We start from the raw sequence: 21,240 nt of genomic DNA, 5'->3' as shown, positions 1-21,240 counted from the left end.
ACCCCACCCCCAGGCAACCACCGTTAATCTTTTCCATTAATCGGAGTTTTGTCTTGCACGCCTGCCTGCGACGAAAGCCAGCCAGCCTTTCGAAGGGCGCGTGTGGGTGCCGGGATTTCTTGGGGGATTTCTGCGGCACGCTCAGCGCATCATAGCGAAACGGGAGCCAGCCAACCTCCCCCCTCCGCCTCCGATCTTGGCAGTGGTACCGCCGGCGTGAAGCACAGGCCGGCCCCTTGGCCGCTGCCCCTCCTACCCCTTTGCCGATCGAGCACTTGGTACGCCCTGCCCGAGCCTCCGCCAGACAGCCCCAGTTCCACTCTCAGCCGGAGGAGTCTCCGGGCGGGAGCGCTCCCGGGAACTAGGCGATGGTGGGGAGCCGCCGAAGCGCTCGCCTCTGACCTGCCGGGAAGGTCCTTGGACTCGAGGCGGGCACTGCCCAGCGGTCGTCGGGAGGCGATGTCTGAAGCTCACAGCCAGAACAGGAGGCTGCCCTGTAAGTCTGATCTTTGCAAGAACGGGGACCGTCGGGGGCAAGGGGAAGGGGCAAGCCGGGGACCCTCAGAGGTCCTGCCCCAAACTTCTGACGGGTGGGACCTTCTGCAGTACCTTTCGGGGAGGACGTGGCCCAGGGCAGGAGGCAAAGCGGCAATGCCACCCCAGCTCAGGATTTCGCTCATCTGCGGACCTGAAGGGCGGGACGGCTCCCACCCGCCCCCCAAACGCCTGGCTGGAGAGTTGCCTCGAGCACTCCCGACGGCCTCCTGCGCCGGCTTCAATCATCAGCCAGTCTCTATAGACGCAGGAGACAGAAGCCTTTGCTTTCAAAGGCAGTGTTACATAGTGGTTAGAGGGTCAGGCTAGGATTGGGACACCCAGGTTCGAAGCTCTGCTATGGAAGCTGTTTTGTATTGGGCCAGTCACTTCCTCTTTCTCAACCTAACCTACCTCACAGGGTTGTTGTGGTGAGAATAAAAATGGAGGAGGGGAGAATGATGTTCACATGTTGCTTTGGGTTGCCACTGGGATGAAAAACAGCACATAAATATCTAAATACATAAATCACAGGCAAGAGCAGCTCAGAGGTGAGGAATCCGACCTTTTTTGCTTTGGGAAACCCGACTGTATATGGCTTGAATCAGCATCACACCAAGCACTGAGAGTCTGTTCTGGGCACCAGCTCCGAGGTTTCACACCTCTGCCTAATGCTCAACAGCTGGGAACCCTCCCAGCCACCGTATTGTGATTGCAGTCCCCCATTAGTATTATATGACATGCAAACAGCCTCCCACTGCATTCCCTTCTCCAGCGGAGTTGACTCACACACTCGCATTGCCTCTTTTATCGCTTTCTCTCTCTTTTACACACACAATCTGTTCCAGCCAGCTTTTTCTTCCAAACACACACACCTGTCAGCCGTGGACTTTGCACCTCCGTCCCACTCTTTTCCTTGCTGGCATTATGCAAATGCACACAAGCAGATCCGAGTGCGTCCATGAAAACTCTGTTTGCTCTGGATTTAGGGATCAGGTGGGTGTGTTGGACCAGCCTTTCCACATGCGCACACACACAATTTCTTTCTTCCTTTCTATGCAGTGAGCAGGAAAAGGATGAGCTGGAAAGAATTTGGTTCCAAGAGGGAGAGCTTGCCCCTCTAATGAGAACAGCGAGTGCTTCGTCTCTGTGGACATGACTGTGCGCCTTCCAGGATCATTTCCCCACCCACTGACCCAAGCCCCTGAGTGCTCTCCTTTAGTACAATCTATAGCTGTGGCACATTCTCCAGGGGGTGCTGCTTGGTTCTGATTTAGTGGCTCACCAATCAATATAGAGAGACCCCTAGGAAGAGATGCCAGGCCGAGGGGCCCTCCCCCACTTGCCCCTTCAGATGTGCATCACCCACCATCACCATGTGGGCTCTATGTGTAGCCCACTCATCGACTGTGATGTCTTTGTATGCCTCCCACACAAATCCCGCACACTGCACACTGTACCTTCCTTTGCCACCCAAGAACCTAAGTAACACCCGTCATCACATCCTTTCACAACTGATTCAAGCGCAGGCACGCTGTACTTCCTTCTCTCCCACCCTCTGCAAATCATTCCCCCCTCCCACCCACACATGCTGTCCCTTCTGCCCCACTTTGTAATCTCAACCTAGCAGGTCCCGCACCCAAGTCATCCACTAACTGTGAATTCAGCCTCACCATAGCAACGAATGCCAGGTTTTAATTTGCGGCTCTCATGCCGACTCCCGACCTCATTTGATAGGCAAAGCACCTTTCTGCTAAATCAAAGGTGACCATCAGACTTTTTTCTGCCCAAAGAAATATCATGGCCAAGTTCCATCCGAAATAGCAAAGATACGTCTAATAAAATAATACCTGGAGTGCATTTCAAAGCCCTTCACATATATTATCTCAGTAATCCTTATGACAAGTATAAGCTACTTTTATCCTCATTTTGCAAATAGCAACTGAGGTTCCATAACAATGTCATCTCCGTTGGTTTCAGTAGGTTTGGTAACATAAATTCTGCCCCAAGAAAAGCTGAATTCTGCAACACAGGAATTGTGCCCATTTATTGTTTACTTAGGTGATTTTGACATCTCTTTTCTTGTTACTCAAAGCAGTTCCCAACAAAGATCAATAATTTAAACAGGAGCATAAAAGCTATATCACAAATAAGAATAAAATCTCAGAAAATTAGCTGAAAGCTTTTCGTTAAAAAGTTCTGCTTTGCACCTTTCTCCTAAAGAGGGACAGAGATGTCATGGCCCTGGCTTCATTGACAGTCCGTTTTATAGCAGCAGGGCCACTGCAGGAAAAACCTTCATTTGAGCTGCCACATATCTTGCCTTGCTCACTGAAGGGACAGTCCACGTGCCCTGCCGGGAGGAGTTGAACTCTCCCACGGCCTTGTAACAGGAGAGGTGGCACAGTAAGGATGTGGTCTGTAGGCCTTGAGTTACCAACTCTGGGTTGGGAAATTCCTGGAGATTTGGAGGTGGAGCCTGAGGAGAGAGGGACCTCATAATGCCATAAAGTCCATTCTCCAAACCAGCAATTTGCTCCTGAGGGGTTGATTTCTGTAGTCTGGGAATCAGCTGTAATTCCAGGAGATTTCCAGATCCCACCTGGAGGTTGGCAACCCTTCCTAGGCCCTAGAGGCCCAAACCAGCATTTTGTCTATTGTACTTCTGCTAGTTATACAGTCCATATGATCACTATAAATCCTGCTCAGGCCTACCCAATGCTTCTGAGATTGCCCCAAACATGATGCACATTTCCAAGCATGCATTGGAAGTCTTAGGAGATAGAAACTTACTTCTTTTTCGGAAACTGAACACTGAGATTTTTGATATCTTGAAGACTTTGCCTCCAAACCAGTCTTGATTAGTATTATCATGAAATCAAATTGTAAAATGTAGGCAGCCCTGGATGTGCCTAAAAGAGGACACCCATTTCTCAGTCCCTATTTAGCTTTCCCCCAAACACTGCTGTTTCATTTCCTGTATTATACAGAAGCAGAACTATACTGGAAAGCATTCCAGGATCAATGTTGTCCAAGGATTGGTCATCACTTAGGAACACGCTGTCATAATATCCTAGCAAAATTGATTTAACCATTTCATTTTTTTCACTAGAACACAGCAGATCCAACTGCTGTAGTTAATTTCACTCTAGTTTCATTGGATCATGCATCTTGATTTCTTTTTAAATTCTGTGTCAGACAGCTGGAGAACTTAGTTGCTCTGAGGATATGCACAATGCTGTGTGCTCACTGCAAAGCAAGTGATTACATGTGTCTGGGAATTAAGGGATGTGGGATCCTTGTTTAAGGGGGCAGCTTTCATTCCAAGCTTGAGTTCAGGCACTTCCTTTAAGCTTCAAGTCTGGGCCACTGGTCTAATCCACATTAACGTTGTGCCTAAGGCCTGAGGGACCTTTAAGAAAACAGCCAAGAGCCGGGAGAGGAGGGGAATTGAAAATATCCCCAGAAGAGGAACTCATCTGAAACCTTGCTGCTCCAGAGCCAAGCACACAGAGTTCCCTATAAATAGTTCCAGGAAAAGAAAACAGCCCCCGGACTGAACGAGGCAGAGGATGACATTACTGTGTGTTTGCATAAAACGCAGCCCTGGGACTGCCATAATTTGTTGTCCTTGGTGTTTCGAGAGCCCGTCCATCTCTTTAATACACTTCATGGTTTTATCCTACTCACTATTCTATATAAAGCAATTCCTGGGCCTGTAAATAGCAGGGTCTTATGATGTCATCTCGGCTGGGGAGAGAGCTGTGCACTGTAGGGATATTTTTAGCTCCAAGACTCAAGGGATTTGGGGATTGGTTAGTCTGGCTTTTGTTATGAATTTGTGTCAGCGAGAAGGGTCACAAGGGGACCACTGCTAACTCACCCCTTTCTATCTGTATCTCTGCCAAAATCATGGCCTCCCGTGCCTTCCATTCCCACCCCCATGCATCCTTTCCCAGTGGTTTAGATTATTTTATGCTTTTGCTGCAGTATCCTATCCCAAAGGAAGGGTGTGTGCAGCACTTGTATGGGGGTGTTTGATGGATTCTGAGCTGCTGCTTTCAGCCCAATTCATCCTCCTTAAAAGGAGCCTTCAGTGTAGGTAGATCCCAAGTTATCCCCATGGAGAAGAAGGGTGTGAGGGAGGCTGCAGCCTGCCTTGCTCAGTGATGTTCCCTCCTCTGGGAGCTACAGTAGCTCCTGCAAAGCCAGTGCTTCTGAATTGCTCTTTTCAACCCCATTCTTTAGGAGGAATGTCTCAAGCTTGGTCCGCAAGAGATGTCAGACCACTAATTCAAGGCCACCTATGTAAATAATAATATTGCTGACAAATGATTGGGGTAGGGCTGTAGCTCAATGGCAGAACACCTGCTTTCCATGCAGAAGGTCCCAGCTTCAATCCCTGGCCCCATTATCTTGTTTTTTAAAAAATGGAAGAAGTAGTAGAGGATGTGAAAGACCTCCACTTAATATCCTGTACAGCTGCTTCCAGTCAGAGCAATATGACCATAAGAGATCAGTGGCCTCACTCAGTATAAGGCATGTTCATGTGCTCACCGATAGTCAGGGGGGGCTAGGTTGCCCTGGGAGCTGTGTGCTTATAAGGATGTGTACTCTTGACATATGCCCAGACCTGGATATCCCAGGTGAGCCTGATCTCATCAGATCTCAGAAGCTAAGCAGGGTCAGCCTTGGTTAGTAATTGGATGGGAGACTTCCAGGGTCGCAGAGGCAGGCAATGGCAAACGACCTCTCTCATTCTCTTGCCATAAGTCAGCTATGACTTGAGGGCACTCTCCATCACCACTCTTGACATATATCCATGTGAATGGGGCACACTTCCCTGTTTGGCCCTAATGCGTACTAAAGCAGCCTATAAAGAAGCAAGCCGTCCTTCTACCATTGCTCACTCCTAGACTATAGGAGCTGTTGGCTTACATTTTATACCCAGCTATGAGAAGAGACCCTACAACAATAAAGGATTGTTGACAAAGAAATTTGATTCTATATGATTCTACCAGACCTCAAATAAAGTAAAATTAGAGATTGATGGGAATGATTAGCACACTCAAGCACACACGAACCTTACTTCAACACTAGTATGCCCATGTTGAGTCGCAGATATTCTTACTGCCTACACGCACACTGGGCATCATGAATCCAGAAGAGAAAGGCAAGAAGCTTCTTGCCTAAGAGGAAGAGTCACTGAGTAAAGAAGGTTTGATAGATACCTATTTGCTTGTTTTTATTTATTTATCTTATTTATAGTCCGCCTTTCTTACTGAGACTCAAGGTGGATTACAAAGTACGAGTCAATACGACTGACAGCTGAGTCATTCAGTGAACAATACAACAGAGTAGGGGGTTCAGAAAGATGAAAACAAATATAAATCCAAATACAGAGAAACATTGATGAAAGTAAGCATAAGTAATTAAACATGATATATTTATCTATGTGGAAACTACCCAGCAGGAGCCTATGTATAGACCCAGTACCCAGTAGTATAGTCCACAGTCCCTGTCCCTTTACCAAAGGATCTCTCCGAGCCATTTCTTACAGCACAGCCCTATGACCTGAGTAAAAAAGCCCTTCTGAATTAGTCAGCTGTGCATAGTTTGCAGAATATCAAGAGAGTGGGATCTTTCCTGCCCTCTTCAGGCAAGTCATTCCATTAGATGGGGGCCACAACAGAGAATGTGCACGTACGGTAGCTGTTGATTTTGCCCAACGGCCCAGTGGTATCTGCAGAAGGCCTTGTTCAGATGAGCAAAGCTGCTGTGGTGGAGCACAAGGGAGAGGCAGTCCTGCAGAAATGAGGGGTAAAGACCATGAAGGGCTTTGTGAGTAATAGTCATAAACCTTGAACTGAGCCTAGTAACTGATGGGTAGCCAATGGAGTGACTGCAGAATGGGGGCAACATGCATGCTGTGCCTAGCTCCTGATAATAACTGAGCTGCAGAGTTCTGCATCAGCTGGAATCTCTGAGCTCATTTTGAGGGCAGACCTGTGTAAAGTACATGACAGCAGTCTACCTATCCTAGGCAATTTATGTGGCTTTTTTATGTTTAGGAGTTTCCAAGCCATTATTTCAATGATGAATGTATTTCAGGGTCTGGGGCAGCTGTTTATAAAGCCAACAGTACCAAATTTGCAAAGAATGTAGTCCTCCCTCTAATCTAAAGACCCCTTACATTTCAAGCGGTTTGAACAAACGGGTTTGATTTCACAGAGCCCATAAGGAGGTGCCTCTGGGCACAGGCACGCTTCTCTTTGCTGACTCCTATGGGAGGGAAACGGCAGCCAAGCAGTGGCCTAGCAATAGACTGCTGGCTGGCCACTGGAAATTTTTAAAAAACTGACTGCATTCATTTCATTTTCCTATTCATTTTCTGTCCTGACTGACAGAGAAAAAAATGACCTTTCCACTAAAAATTCTATGTTTGCCATCCTTCCTTGTTTTAATCGGTTGTTTCCTTTCACAAAATGGGGAAGGCGTACTTTTCAGAAAACCACCACATCCCATCCTATTGCACATCTCTGCCATTATTCCCAATGGGAGACATTTGCGGGGGTGGGGGACCTGGAATGGCTGTTTTTCAAACAAATGACACCAAAATTGCAGGGGAGCTAGGGCTGCCTGTCAGCTAACGCCCCCCCCCCCAGTATCAAGCAAAGGGGTCCTATACTACAGGCCACTGAACAAGGTGCCCCCAGCCACCCTACTTGCCGAGGGGAAAAGGCCTCTGCTCCCCACAAAGGAGGAAGGGAAGAGGAGAGAGCCACCACTGCCGTTCTGCCGGGCCCTACATCTAGCTTGCACTGGTCAGAAACTGCCTTCCCCAGGCCGTTGCCCAGGAAATCAGTAGAATCAAAGAAAAATGAGATACCTGCTGCTCTCCTGACAGTAAACGCCCAAACACAAAAAACAACAGATTTTTCAGGGAGGGGTTTTCGTAATTCTCAAGCATCCTGGATTTGTGTTGCCATTCCTTAGGGTTGCTGGTCCCCTGGTAGGGGCAGGGGATCCCCTGCTCCCACCCTCCTCCCCACGCCACCATTCACCTGGCCAGCAGAGGAAAAGGTGCAAAAATGAGCCTCCCGGGGCACGCTCCTAGTGTAGTGCAATGACATCACTCCTGGGAGTGACATCATTGTGCAGGCCCCGGGAGTGCTCTCGGGTTTCACTCTGGGCCAATTCAGCCCTTTTGGAGGCCCAAATCGGCCCAGTGCAAAACCCCAGAGCACTCCTGGGGCCTGCATGAAGATATCTCTCCTGGAAGTGACATCATCGTGCAGTGCTGGGAACGTACTCGAAGATGTCCAAAAAGGTAAATGCTGGGTTCCCCACCCTCCTGCCAGGATCTGGCAACCCTTCCATTCTGGAAAATCACAATAATGACCTAAAACAGTGATTTTCATGTATATTTTTAGCTTGGAATTTTTGTTCCAATGATAGGGCCTGAGGCTTGAGTGCAACACAAAGATTCTTTCTCTTCCTACCTTGGAATGTGGAAAGACAGCCAGGTGAACGAACAGGTGTGCCACCTGATTGGATGGGGAAGTTACAAGGGCTTTTGAACATGTCCAAATAAGGAAAGAGAGGGAACTCCCAGAGTGGTGAGGAGGTTTGCTGAAGACAGCCTGAGCTGCCCTGGTGGGGGGGGGGCGGTGTTGGTTTGGCAGGAAATTCTAGAGTCCAAATTAAATCAGTTTGGACTAACAAGCTTTCAGTAGTGAATTCTAATGTGGTCTTTAGTTCTTTCAAAGGCTTGATTGCTAAAGTGGACAGATACTTTGCACTAAAGTACTAAGGATTAAGTACTGAGAGGTCCTGATTAATAGTCCGAGGGCTAGGGAGAGGGGAGAGGCTTGTTTCTCTCTGAAGCTGTTGCACGGACACCAGTGAGCGTGATGAAGGTTGGGTGATGCCTGATCCTGCTCTCTTTCTCTGCTGGGTCTCAGAGTTTCTCTACATGATATATCTTATAGGAAGGTGGGGAGGCAAAGATGAACAAACTCTGAGGAGCCATCTCTGCCTGCTCTGTGTAGAGAGATGAAATTGACAGAGCCTTTGTCTCTGTCTTTTTAAACTACGCTTCCCAGCTAACATTGCATCTCCCTCTACTTGAGCGTCCTTGTGTAAGATGTCTTATGTAGAGACATTCTCAGTCTTTGCCTTGGAGATGGCCTTGAACTCCTTTTCTGAACATCATGTAGCTGGTGGAGAAGTCTTATTCATACAGAAGGAGGAGAAAGACCCACAGCATGGAGGCAGGGCCGAGGTAGCTGAGCAATGTGCTGCTGGTGTATAGTTGCAACAAACTTGTTCTAATCAACTTTATGTGTGTCCTTCTACATTTGAGCTGGAGGACTGGGGAGGGCCTCTGGGCCTTTGGGGCCCTCAGCAGCCCTGATGGCAGCTGTTCATCTCCACAAAAGCTGTTCTGTCTAAATTTGCTTGAAAACAAGCATCAGTGAGATGTAGATATCTGTTGGTTATCTTTGGCCAAACTGTGCTGCAAATGCCCTGCCTACCTTTGCGAAAACCATCTCAGGTGTTATTTATAAGCTGGGGTGTGGAGGAATGAGGAACTAGATATGGAAAACGTCATTTCAGTAGCACCTGTTCGTAAAGCAACAGCGGTCCAGCCTCAAGCCTGCTTGAAAGTTCCATTTTTCATATTGGAAATGACGATCTTATTTCAGGAGGGTCCAAAGGGATGTGACAGCAATCGGAATGGATCTGGGGAACTGGTCACTTTCTGGGTGGGCATAAGAACATAAGAAGATCCCTGGATCAAACTGGGGGTCCATCTAGTCCAACACCGTGTTTTACATATTGGCCAACCAGTTGCCCCAGATGAAGCAGGGCCTTCTCTGATGCTGCCTCTTAGTGCTGGTATCCAGAGATTTACTGCCCCTGGTTATGGAGATTCCCTTTAGTCATTATGGCCACTGATAGATCTGCCCTATGTGAATCTGTCTAATCCCCTTTCAAAGCGATCTTTGCTCTTATCCCTCATGACATCCACTGGTAGTAAATTCCATAACTTGATTCCACTGAGTAAAGTGGCTCCTTTTGTCTGCCCTGACTTGATTACCTGTCAGATTGATAGGTTGCCCCAAATTCCAGTATTACGGAAGAAAAAACAAGTTCTCTCTGTCCATCTTCACCCCGTGCATAATTTAATAAACCTCCACCATATCCCCTCTTACTCATTTTCAGTTTTCTAAAGGTATCTGTACTCATATATATGGTTGCATTGATTTTCACCAATTTCCATTTGGGGACTTGGGAGATCCCCTCAAAAGGAGCTGGTAGTACAGAGTACCAGTGAGTACCACCACAAAAATATCCCTGGTCATCGTTTTCCTAGACTAACCCCCCCCCCCCCAGACTCTTTAGCTTGTCCTCATGTGAAAGGTATTCCAACAACCTGATCATCGTGTTTGCCTTCTTCTGTACTTTTTCCAGCTCTGCAATATCTTTGTTGAGATTCAGCAACCAGGCAATGAACCCTAGACTGGAAATCCAAAATGTGGGCCTTGGAGTGTCATTTCCCCATCCCAGACCTAAATTCTACAACCTTAATAGCACCCAAGTGATACATATCTTGCAAACCCTTGTGTCCTCAGCCCCACCTCCATTAGAGTTGTTATCCCAGCTGTTGGGTGGGTTCAAGGACTTTTAAAAAACCATGAAATGAATAAAAGCCTTCTCCCATCTTCCCCTGGATTGATGCCTACAATAACAAGTCTCCTCCCCCACCCATTCATTCATTCATTCATTCATACATACATTCAATCGCTCTGCTCGGTACACAGAGGGCATTTGTATTACAGACCCAGCAGGATCAGGAATGAAGACAAATGTCACCACTCCCAGTGGAAATCCAACCAGACAATCCTATCAACTCTCGGTCAGGGGAAGGCCTTGTTTACTGCTCTCTGCAAAAGATCCAAGTAGCCTCTAGAGCCCTTGGGTTGATCCTATTTTCCATTCTCAACGTTTTCCACACAGGGACAGGCATGTCTAATTTCCCTCTTGCTGCTGCAGCTGCCAATGCAGTGCAGCAGCAGCGGGCTTCCACTTGGCAGGTTTTCCTATCATTTCCCAGCACCAACCCCCAGGCAGCGGCCGTTCTCCCCTCCAGGGTTGCCAGGTCATCCCTGGCCAACTGCCAGGAGAGATGGTAGACAGTAAAGGAAAAACATATTGGCCCTCATGCATGCTCGCCGCCATTGCCGGCCATGTAATGATACCACTTCTGGAAGTGATGTCATCATATCACTGGCCCACCAGAACTGATCTGGTTTGGGGGCAAAAACTCTGGTAGCCCCAAACCCATGGCTTCACTAGCTATGAGTTGATGTCACTTCTAGGTGCACAGGAAGAGACATCAGTGCATCTGTCAGTGATATCATTACATCACCTGTGAACGCATGCTCAGGCCAGTAAGTAGTCTGCTTCCCCCTTTGACCCCCCCCCCCCATTTTCCCATGCTGGCCAGATGAGTTGGGGGCAGCAACTGGGGTGGGGGCTTTCCCACCTCCAGCAAAGGAATGACAAATCCTACTCCGCTCCTCTGAGCCTCTGAGGTTTTTTAAATTCCCAGCTTTATTTTTAAAAAGTGTATAACTTCTTTCATTGCAGAGATATGCCTTTTTCCTTATATCTGTGCAACAAAAGGGACTAGAGACTTACTCAAAAATAAAAGAAAGCTAAGAACGTGTTACACATATTGCTATAACATTATATCAATATAATGCTAGAGAGCCAGTGTGGTATAGTGGTTAGAGTGTCAGGCTAGGATCTGGGAGATCCAAGTTTGAATCCCCACTCTGCTGTGGAAGCTCACTGGATTGACTTTGGGCTAGTCACACACTCTCCGCCTAACATACCTCACAGGGTTGTTGTGAGGATATAATGGAGGAGTGGAGAACAATATAAGCCACTTTGGGTTCCCATAGGAGAGAAAGGTGGGGTATAAGTGAAGGAAGTAGGTAGGTAAGTAAGTAAACAGAAAAGGGATGGGGAAAATGTGAGGAAATCCAAACTTTCCCACAGACATTTCAGCCATCTAGGCTTTACTGCAATCTTTCCCAAAGCTTTGAAGCAATGCAGATTTGACAAAATGTGGAGAAAAGCTGGGGGGGGGGGCATGGGAGGTGCCCGGGTGCACCACAATGCTCAAGGGAAGCAGGAAAGGGCCCTGCTTCCCACCAGCATTGAACTCTAGGCAAACAACTGCATGGAAATGGCCAACATTTTTGCACAAATTCTGTTCAATGTGTTTGGCAGCATTTTCTAAAACCATTCCTTTCTGGAATAAGATAGAACTGGGCAGCTGAGGCTGACAGCAGTTTGCTTAGGACTACCCGATGTGTTTCTTGAATAAGGAATTCGGTGACTCCTGTGCTACATCAGCTTCCTTTGTCATCTTGATTTTATTCATCCTGACATCAGCTTTGGTAGGTCACGGCTATTCCCATTTTACACATGGAAGGCTACGGCTTGGTTCTTGTGCTGCTCTTCTGCCGGTGCAGCAGCAGCTCCTCCAACAGCATGGCTGGCTGGCTGAGAGCCAAGCTACAAGTGACGAATGACGCTTGCCTGGCAAGTGAACAGACTCCCATGTATTCCTCCCTGTTCACTTGCCATTCACTTGCTCTCCACTTGATCAAGTGGAGAACAAGTGAATGGCAAGTGAACAGGGAGGAATACATGTGAGTCTGTTCCCTTGCCAGGCAAGTGTCATTCGTCACTTGTAGCTTGGGCCTGTGAGGGTGAATCTTGTCAATTCCCCCCTCCTATTGCAGAGTCCCAGTTTGCTCCCCATACTTGTTCCTTTGTCTCCACCAACCTGAAAAAGCACAATTTCAAGGGGCAAAGAAGGTTGGAATGGGGATGGGTGGGTTGTCTTCTTTTAGCATGACTCTGCTTGCCTGCTTTAGGATCCAAGTCATTGCTTGTCCGCCGCTGCACAATGAAATCATTTCTTAAGTGAGATGTGAACTCCCACATTCAGCTATCTTTCCATCAGACCACACAGCGTGAGGTACTGCTTGCTGGCCACACTTGTATTTTTTCCACTTCTTAACAGCCTGTGATTACCTGCACTTGTTTATCTCCAAGCATACCAAGCAGGGGAAAGAAGGAGCAATTTGGGATGTCTTACTAGCTACAGCAAAATCGGTGTGATACCTTTTGGTTGGTTCTAATAAAAAGGTATGTTACAGATTTTGTTCTTGTTTTGGATTTGCCTGGGCCAATATGGCTGTCTGCAACATTTTTTTAGCACTAAGTCTAGAAACACTGGAGTCTTAGAGGATTTACCACAGTTTGGGGCGCCGCCTCATTGAGGTTGCTGAAATAGAGGACTGGGGTCTGTAGGCCTTGATTGCTATGGGCCTAATTGCCCACAACTGGAGATGACGCAGAGCACGGCTACTAGCACAGATGGAAGAGGTGTACAGCACCCCAGAGGAAGAAATAAAAGGCAGTGACAGGAGCTGCGCTTGTAGCACTTGAAGCCCTTGCTGTCACCAACCCACCCACTTCCAGTTTCTTCCTGCTAGCAGAAACTTGCCTTCACACCCTGAATACAGAAATGAGAAGAAAATCCCCAGATCGTGTTTCTGGCTTTGTTCCTTCTTTATGGCCCCTGCACTTAAATTCAGGTCCAGTCTTCAATGCGTAATGAGCCCACTGTACAAGCCGGAAGGATTAGGGAGGCAGTGGGGAGCCTGGTGCCCATTTGAGGCTCTTGGAAGCCAGCTAGCAGGCGTGTTGGGGGGCCAGCATTCCAGGGGGAAGAGTGCGGCCTCATTCCCCCAGCTGTGAATGCACGGAGGCCTTGATTGGTTGGGTGCCATGGGAAAGAAAGAGCCACCAGCAGCGGCAGGTATTTAATTTTTTTTCCTCTAAAGACTGATTGAATTGCCTTGTAGCTCACAGGGCCGGTATTGTGCACGAGAGCATAACAGTCGTGGGGAACATGCCATGCCAATGAGACAATCTTAATGCTTGACAGTGTGTGAGATTGTGACCATCAGTCACATGGAGAAGAGGAATGGTGCGCTCTCTTCTTTCCTGCTGCAGGCTTAGCAAAGAAAGATGGGGGGGAATATGCCTGCGAATCATTCTGCTCCAAATAAATGGAAGGAATTTTTGGTTTGGTTTGGTTTTAAACGAAGATACTGTCTCTGACCCCCACAGTGCTCCTGGGGTGGTCAGGATCCGTCGCCAGCTGCCCATCTCTCCTGCTAGCTCTGTGACTTACATAACGGCGGCTCAGAGCGTGTGGCCAGCTGCCCAGATGGATAATGAAATCTCACCAGGGCATTTATCAGCAGGTTTGTTCATTTACACAGGGAATAAATCCTGACACTGCTCTTCTGACTCTGGCTTTAGCATAAAGACATTTTGTGCGAGGAAAGCCCTGGCATCCACTGACACCGTACTAATCCGTCCCATCTCCCTTTGTCCAGTTTCTCCTGTTGCCCAGCTTCCTGGTGCATTTCCTTTATTCTTAGAATTGTCCTGCCTGGGCGAAGGAAGAGGAGAGCCGTTGTAGGGCAGACCTACTGTGCGCTGTCATAAGGTTATTCAGTGATGGAAGAAATTAGGAAGTATTTGAAGGGCTGTCACATAGAGGATGGAGCAGAGTTGTTTTCTGTTGCCCCGGTGGGTTGGGCCAGAAACAATGGATTAAAATTAAAGCAAAAGAGTATTTGGCTAAACATTAGGAAGAACATCCTGACAGTCGGAACAGTTCCTCAGTGGAACAGGCTTCCTTGTGAGGTGATGGGCTCTCCTGCCTTGGAAGTATTTAAGAAGCAGCTAGATGGTCATCTGACAGCTATGATGATTCTCTGATTTAGTATGAATGTACACAGATCAAGAGAGGGAGGATGAAGGGATGAGCCAGTGCTTGGCACTCGTGGTCCTTATATGCCCAGGGTAATGCCGAATTATCCTCCAAGCCAGATTGGCCAAGGATCCTGAAAGCTTTTTGCCTTCCTCTGAGCAGGGGTCATTGAGGGAGGTGGGGAGGGATAGCTGTGAATTTCCTGAGTTGTGCAGGGGACTGGGCTAGATAACACTTGAGGTCCCTCCCAGCTCTATGTTTCTAGGAATTAATTACAGGGGGACAGAGTTGGAGCTTCCTAAAAGCCAAGCCATCTGAACCAGAAGCCCTCCTTCCAGCCTCTTGTTCCATGGCTGGCTGTTCTTTCTTGGTTATTAGATAAAAGCATTCTGAGCCAGCCATGAAACACTCACTTCTTTATTATTTCAGTGATAAGCCCAGGATGGCTGTTGGTTTTGGAGAGCCTTGGCAAAACACCAATGTGCCTTCCTCATACTAAAACTGTGTCCTCCGTAACATGCAAATCTCAGGGGCTGGCAGCAGGTCCTCCCAAAGCTCATGGGGCTCAGTGGCTGCCCAGTAGTGCTGACTCTTGGAGCAGGGTTGAACCCTGGCATTCAAAATGTGTTCTGGGGCTCCTTCTGTGCCCAAATGAGGTGCAAGGTCATGGAGATGCTGTAGAGGGGCAGCTGTGAGATGAATGAAGAGCCAAGGACTGCAGGCAGAGGGACTGTGGCGTTGAACCATGGTGGCACTGGCAGGCAGCAGCTGAACAAAGAAGGATATTCTCTTGGTGTATCCCATTGGCAAAAACTTAATTTCAGAATAGAATATGCCCTTCACGGAGTCTGACGATGGACACACAGCTTTAATTGTTGCCCCATTGGAAGGGGAAATTCTAATTGCAACCATGCCAAAGACTTGTTTTTGGAGACATTCTCGACCAAAATGCAGGTCGGTTGGGTATTCTGAAGTTCTTGTTATATAATGCTTGAAAAGATCTTCTGCATCCTCTGATTTTGTGTAGAAAAATGTGTAGAAAATATACAGAAAAACTATATTATAAAGTAAGGGGCTTGTAATTCTTGAGAACCTTTTATTAATTCCTGAGGATTCGTTTGTTTGTTCGTTTCATTCGTTCGAAAAATCAAGGCCATTTCCACATGGCTTACCTTCTTCCGGAAAACAGCATCATCACGCGCGAAATCACACGAGAAGATGCTGTTACCGTGCAAGAAGACGGATGACGTCTTCCTAGCGCGATTTTGCGCGATAACATCATCTTCCTAACACGATTTCGTGTGCGAAGATGCTGTTTTCCGGAAGAAGGTAAGCCATGTGGAAATGGCCCAAGTTTCCAGCTCCTTCATACTATGAAGCCTTAAAAGGATGCAGGTGATGCAACTGTATAATCTCAGAACTGGGGTTAGGTGGAGCTGAATTAGGCGTCTTGCTCCTTGTTTATCCAGGGGACCAGAAAAAGCAGTGCCAGTTACATCAAGTGAGAAGTATATGCACGTTTAGATAACTAACGTTGCTGAGCTCAGTTGTTCTTGGCGTGGAATTTTGGTTTTTTTAGAGCAGAGTGCATCTAGCTGAGCACCTGTGTTTGAATCCTCTCCGTTATTTCAGTCCAAAGGATAAACTTCTTTGAAACTGTATTCGTGTAGGAAGTGAAAGGATATTCCTGTCTTGGTTAGCTATAGTTTTGGAATTAAAGTCTCAGTGACAGTAAGCAGAATCCGGTGCAAAAGTTAGCACATAGTCTGAAAACCCAGAAATAGACATCATAGACATTGCCTCCGGATAGAGCCTACTGTTTTCTCCCTCTTCATCCTTGTTCGTTTCACTTTGCTTAAGTTTGTATCCAGATGTACCCATTTATATCTGGCTTGTAGTTTTGCTTTTGTGTATGGTACCTGTTATATATTTGGAATGAAACTGCTATGTTGCTCTATTGTGGAGCAAATAGCAGATGGAGAAGAATAAGACAGAATTGCTATTTTTTATTTAGAAAACTTTTACAGCAGAACTGCTCAAGGCATGTCACAACTAAAACAATAAAACAAAGCTAACCAAGACAGTAAAACAAGGCAATAAAAACAAATCATGCCAATAAAAATAAGCCAATAAAAGAAAACATGTTTATAAAATAAAGTCAATAAAAACATGCCAGCCACGGGTCAACCCCCCTGAAGTATCATGTCCCGGATTTGAATTCCCCATCCTCAGCACCTTCATTTAGTCTTTCTTTAAAAGGGGTGGTGGTGATCTTGGGTTGTGGATCTCCCATGTCTTAGCTAATCTGGCCCTCTCCATGTCATCAAGTGCTCCTATGAGGCAAAGAATTTGAAATTATATAATTGTGTGCAATTCTCAGAAAAAATTCCAAAGTAGGGATAGTCCACTTATTGTAGCATTGCTTGAAGTTTTTGGACACATGTCAGCTTCTGATTAAAAACCATGTCTATCTGCTCCAGTATAACAGAATGGTCAAAGATGCAGGAAGCACCTCATACAAATGAAATGTGAGGAATGTGAATCAACACTACACACAATAGTGGGAAGAGTATCTGGCTTACCTTATACAATCTTAAGATCTAAAACCAGAACTGTATCTATTCTATATATATAAAGACAAGTGTCCTGACTGACTCATCAACACCCAGCCCAAACCCCTGGAAACATAAAAACATAAAATTTGGGGAGAACATTCCTTTCATGATGTAAAACACCCACTAAGAAGGGATTTAAAGAAATTTGCCCCCTAAGGGGGTAAATGAAATCTCCCCCTCAAGACAGAGTTGACCTATGGCGACCCCTGGTGGGGTTTTCATGGCAAGAGACTAACAGACGTGGTTTGCCATTGCCTGCTTCTGCAGCCCAGGTCTTTGTTGGAGGTCTCCCATCCAATTACTAACCAAGGCCAACCCTGCTTAGCTTCTAAGATCTGACAAGATCAGGCTCTCCTGGCCTATTCACATCAGGGCCCCTAAAGGGGTAAAAGGGGTAAAATATGTTTCCCCTAAGGGATACAGCTTCCCTGTGTGGCTGGCAGGCTGCTACCTGCTTGCACCCCCACCCACTACCAGCTTGGTCACTCTTCCCTAATTGGGCCAGCCTTTCAAGGTCATTTGCATATGCGGGCTGATTGGGGCTCACAAAATTCCACACCTCATCTCCCCCCCCCCAAGACAGTTGGAACACAGAGGTCATTTGCATATGTGGTCTGATTGGTTCTCATACTAAACAGTATGTAGTTGCTATTGGGAGTCATTGAATGTGTCCTGAGTAGAAATGGGCATGAAATGAACCATGGAACAAAATTCCAGATGGAACGACTGGTTCGTTTGCAGAGAAACATGCGTTCTGTGGGGCCACATTTTAACAGAACAAACGACTTTTTCCAACCATTCCATGGCCGGTTTGGAGTTTCACAGACCCCGCACTGGTTTCAGCCCATTGGCTGAACCCAGTGAGGGGTCTGTGAAACTGACAGCCCAGGCAGCAGGAAAAGAGGCTGTCAGTTTCACAGACCCTGCCGCTGAACCCAGCACAGGGGCTGTGAAATTGACAGCCCCTTTCTCCTGCTGCTCTGGCAGCAGGAGAAAGAGGCTGACAGTTTCACAGCCCCTGCGCTGGGTTCAGCCGATGGGCTGAAACCAGTGCGGGGTCTGTGAAACTGACAGCCAGAGCAGCAGGAGAAAGGGGCTATCAGTTTCACAGACCCCGCACTGGGAAAAGTGGGAAAAGGTCGGAGTGGGAAAAGGTCGGAGGTTCGTGGTTTGTGGAATGCTATGAACCACAAATAACGTGGTTCTGGTTTTTTTTTAGTTTGTGACCATGTCTTCTCCTGAGGTAAAATGCACCTCCCAGTCTTTCCCTAAAAGTTCACTAGGGTTGCCAACTGAAAAAAACAATCACAAACCAAAAATGTTACATACCCTTAAGTATTATAACTGGATTTAAAGTAGTTAAATTCTCTAGCAAAGCACAGATATTAAGCTAGTCTATAATAACATACAGTTCTGCATCAGGCTTTCTAAATTCTATTCCAAGAAAAGCCAGTTTTACGACCTGTATAAACTGACTGATTCACATAATTTTGCATATTTTGCATATTTTATTATGCATTTTATAATTTTATAATTTCTCTTGCCACTTATGAGGAGGACAAGAGATTTCATCCCTGTCCATCTGAAAATTTTTCATCTGCCTGAGACTTGGTCAGGCATTGTCCACACCTTTGAGCAGATCTTTGCTGCCATGAAGACTAGGAGTTTGCTGCTACAAAATAAATGAAAGCCCAAATTTTCAGGAATCCAAATTCTGTGCTCAGTGTCACACTCCACACTTTTTCCTGCACTCTCATACAATTGACACAAACTTAGCCCTGACCACAACTGAGACAATTTATTTCTAACCCTGTCATTGCTCTGCAGTCTAGGGAGGGTAGCTGGGTTAATACTCTACTGCAAGAAAAAACATACTATCATAAAATTAAACAGCCCCAGTTCCTGCTGCCCCATGGCTTAGCCTTGGAGGGAGAGTTGTCACAGCAATCTATAAATCCTCCTCCCAGCGGTTTTCATCATCCATTTGCTCTGGTTTTAATTGCTGGCCACTTTCCCTGGGAAAACTTGAATAAAACAGCTGACTGGTCTAACCAGTTAGTAATGGATTCCACTTGTGACACAGCTGGGTCTTAGATGGAAACTGCCCTTGTTAAAAAAAAGAATTTAATAGCACCAGCTTTATACACTAAGGATACCCTCTTAATACATTTATGCATTCTCACTATTGCTGGGATCTGCAGGAACTGTTAGCCAGAGAAGTCTAGGTAGCAATCATTGCTTTTCTCCTGGGCTAACCTATTCTTGCTTCATCGAGCATTTGGGATTAAATTACATTCTGATCTCTTCCTGCTTCAGCTACTTCCTTCTCTGTCTCATGGGCTTTATTACACACATAACTGTCTCATCAAAAAAGGGATTCTAGCTAGCTAATGTAGTGTAACCAACAGGAACACCACAGTAATACGATCCAGAGAATCTAGGAGACATAAATTCAGGTACCCACCTGCAGCCAGGTTCCCTTTGGGTGGGACTGTGGCTCAGTGTTAGAGCATCTGCTTTGCATGCAGAAAGTTCCAGGTTCAATCCCCAGCATCTCCAGTTAAAAAAATCAGGTAACAAGTGATGTGAAAGACCTCTGTCTAAGACTCTGAAGAGCTGCTGCCAGTCTGAATAGACAATGATGGTAGAAAGTGCTGTCAAGTTGCAGCCATAGGGTTACCAGCCTTGACAGATGAATGATCTATCTCCAGGAGATCTTCTGGAATTAGAACTGGTCTCCAGACTACAGAGTTCCATTCCCCTGGAGAAAATGGCTGGTTTGAAAGGTGGACTCTATGGCATTATACCTTGCTGAGGTCCCTCCCCTCCCTCCCCAGGCTCCCAAATCACCAGGAATTTCCCAAGACAGGGTTGGCAACCTTAGCTTCAGCATAAGGCAACTTTATGTGTGCATGTGTTCAGAATGGGTCCTGAGTGGGGGACCTTTAACCTCAGGGGTGATTCTAGTGGCTTGGTTTCCATCCGCTGCAGCTAGATTGCCTAAGTTTGTTTTTTAAGAAAAAATCTTGAACTTAGGTTCTCAGTATCTAGGTCCCCAGTGGAGATATACTACCCTGAGAACCCTCCAGCCCCCATTCTCCTTAGCCAGTATGAAGTTCAACAGTTGTTGCTCTTGGGCTGCAATTTCCCCTACAGCAATGACATGGTTGCTTGGACCGAGGCAGAAACAATGAAAACGGTCCCTGTTTGTTTGGTTTCCTTGGTTATGGCACTGCCCAGCTCAATAATCACATTTTCCTTATACCAGTCAAGCCTGTCTCAGCATCAAGAGTTATTGAATGGAGATGCTGAGAGGCTTCTGATGCCTGCCTGGAGGCGTCTGATAGTATCTGCTTTGGAAAAACCCACAGATCTGGTCCGAGAGTGCCGCAGCGTAGCTGTTCCTCTGCTGCTGCTGTTGATGACTGATTCTCTGAGTCCCCAAACTAAGATGTTCATAACAGGCTATCATCATTTTTGTTCCTTGACAAAGTTTGGTCCTCTTCCTCTTTCTGCCTGCCCTGTGTTCGCATAATGGAAAAAAATGAAAAGAATGGATTTTCATGTAGGCGGGCATCAGGTTATCTATGCAAATATACAAGGGTGCATTTTCGTATGCGCTTGGGGAATGGTGATGCTGGGAGAGGAGGAAAATATGAACATCTTGACATGAAAAAATTCAGGAACAAGTGGGCTTGGCATCTTTCCTATTCAATCAGAAGGTATCCAAGGGCTGGTCTCCTGCCTTCCCTTTGAAAACCAGTCCTTCACTTAGCTTTGATGTCCATCAGTTTCCAATCTATTATTGTCAGCAATTAGTTGCCCAGAGCTAAATCAGAGCAAAACTCTTTGCAATTGTGCTCAGCTCTTGTGCAAGCTCAATTAGTTTAAAAGGGAATCTAAGTGATACTGCCAAGATCTTTGTTTTGGTCTGCTAGCTTCCTGGAACAGAATAAACCAGACAGAATCTGGGCTGTAAATTCTATTCCAAGCAGAATCCTTTAAAAGATCTCAACAACTTTAGAAACAAATGAGAATTTGGTAAACCCGAATTTATAACTTAGGTCTTTTACATAGATCTTGCCTGATAAGCTTAATTAAAAATTTACTGACACAATGGAATAACATTTAAACCCTCTGTTCAGCTTTGAATTATAGCAATAGGAAATATTTTAGCATTTGTTTTTAGTACATGTGCAAATGTTAACATTTCCACCA

The 21,240-nt window shown here is 46.4% G+C and overlaps 1 protein-coding gene across 3 annotated transcripts in view; it reads left to right on the top strand.

The window, feature by feature from the left end:
* The first annotated feature begins 295 nt into the window (after window positions 1-295).
* The window catches only part of DBNDD2 (dysbindin domain containing 2), a 36,376-nt gene continuing 15,431 nt past the window's right edge, over window positions 296-21,240 (top strand). The window contains exons 1-2 of one of the 3 annotated variants that reach the window (XM_054981007.1): window positions 12,322-12,765; window positions 13,756-13,892. In XM_054981007.1, the coding sequence (XP_054836982.1) occupies window positions 13,856-13,892 (37 nt within the window). In that variant the 5' untranslated portion in view covers window positions 12,322-12,765; window positions 13,756-13,855. Of the gene's footprint in view, window positions 497-12,321; window positions 12,766-13,755; window positions 13,893-21,240 lie in introns of those variants that run through there. The other 2 variants (XM_054981006.1, XM_054981008.1) reach the window with 2 other exon arrangements.

Source organism: Eublepharis macularius, chromosome 5 (assembly GCF_028583425.1).
Source record: "Eublepharis macularius isolate TG4126 chromosome 5, MPM_Emac_v1.0, whole genome shotgun sequence".
NCBI lineage: Eukaryota > Metazoa > Chordata > Lepidosauria > Squamata > Eublepharidae > Eublepharis > Eublepharis macularius.
This window is presented reverse-complemented; position numbering and strand designations above follow the sequence as displayed.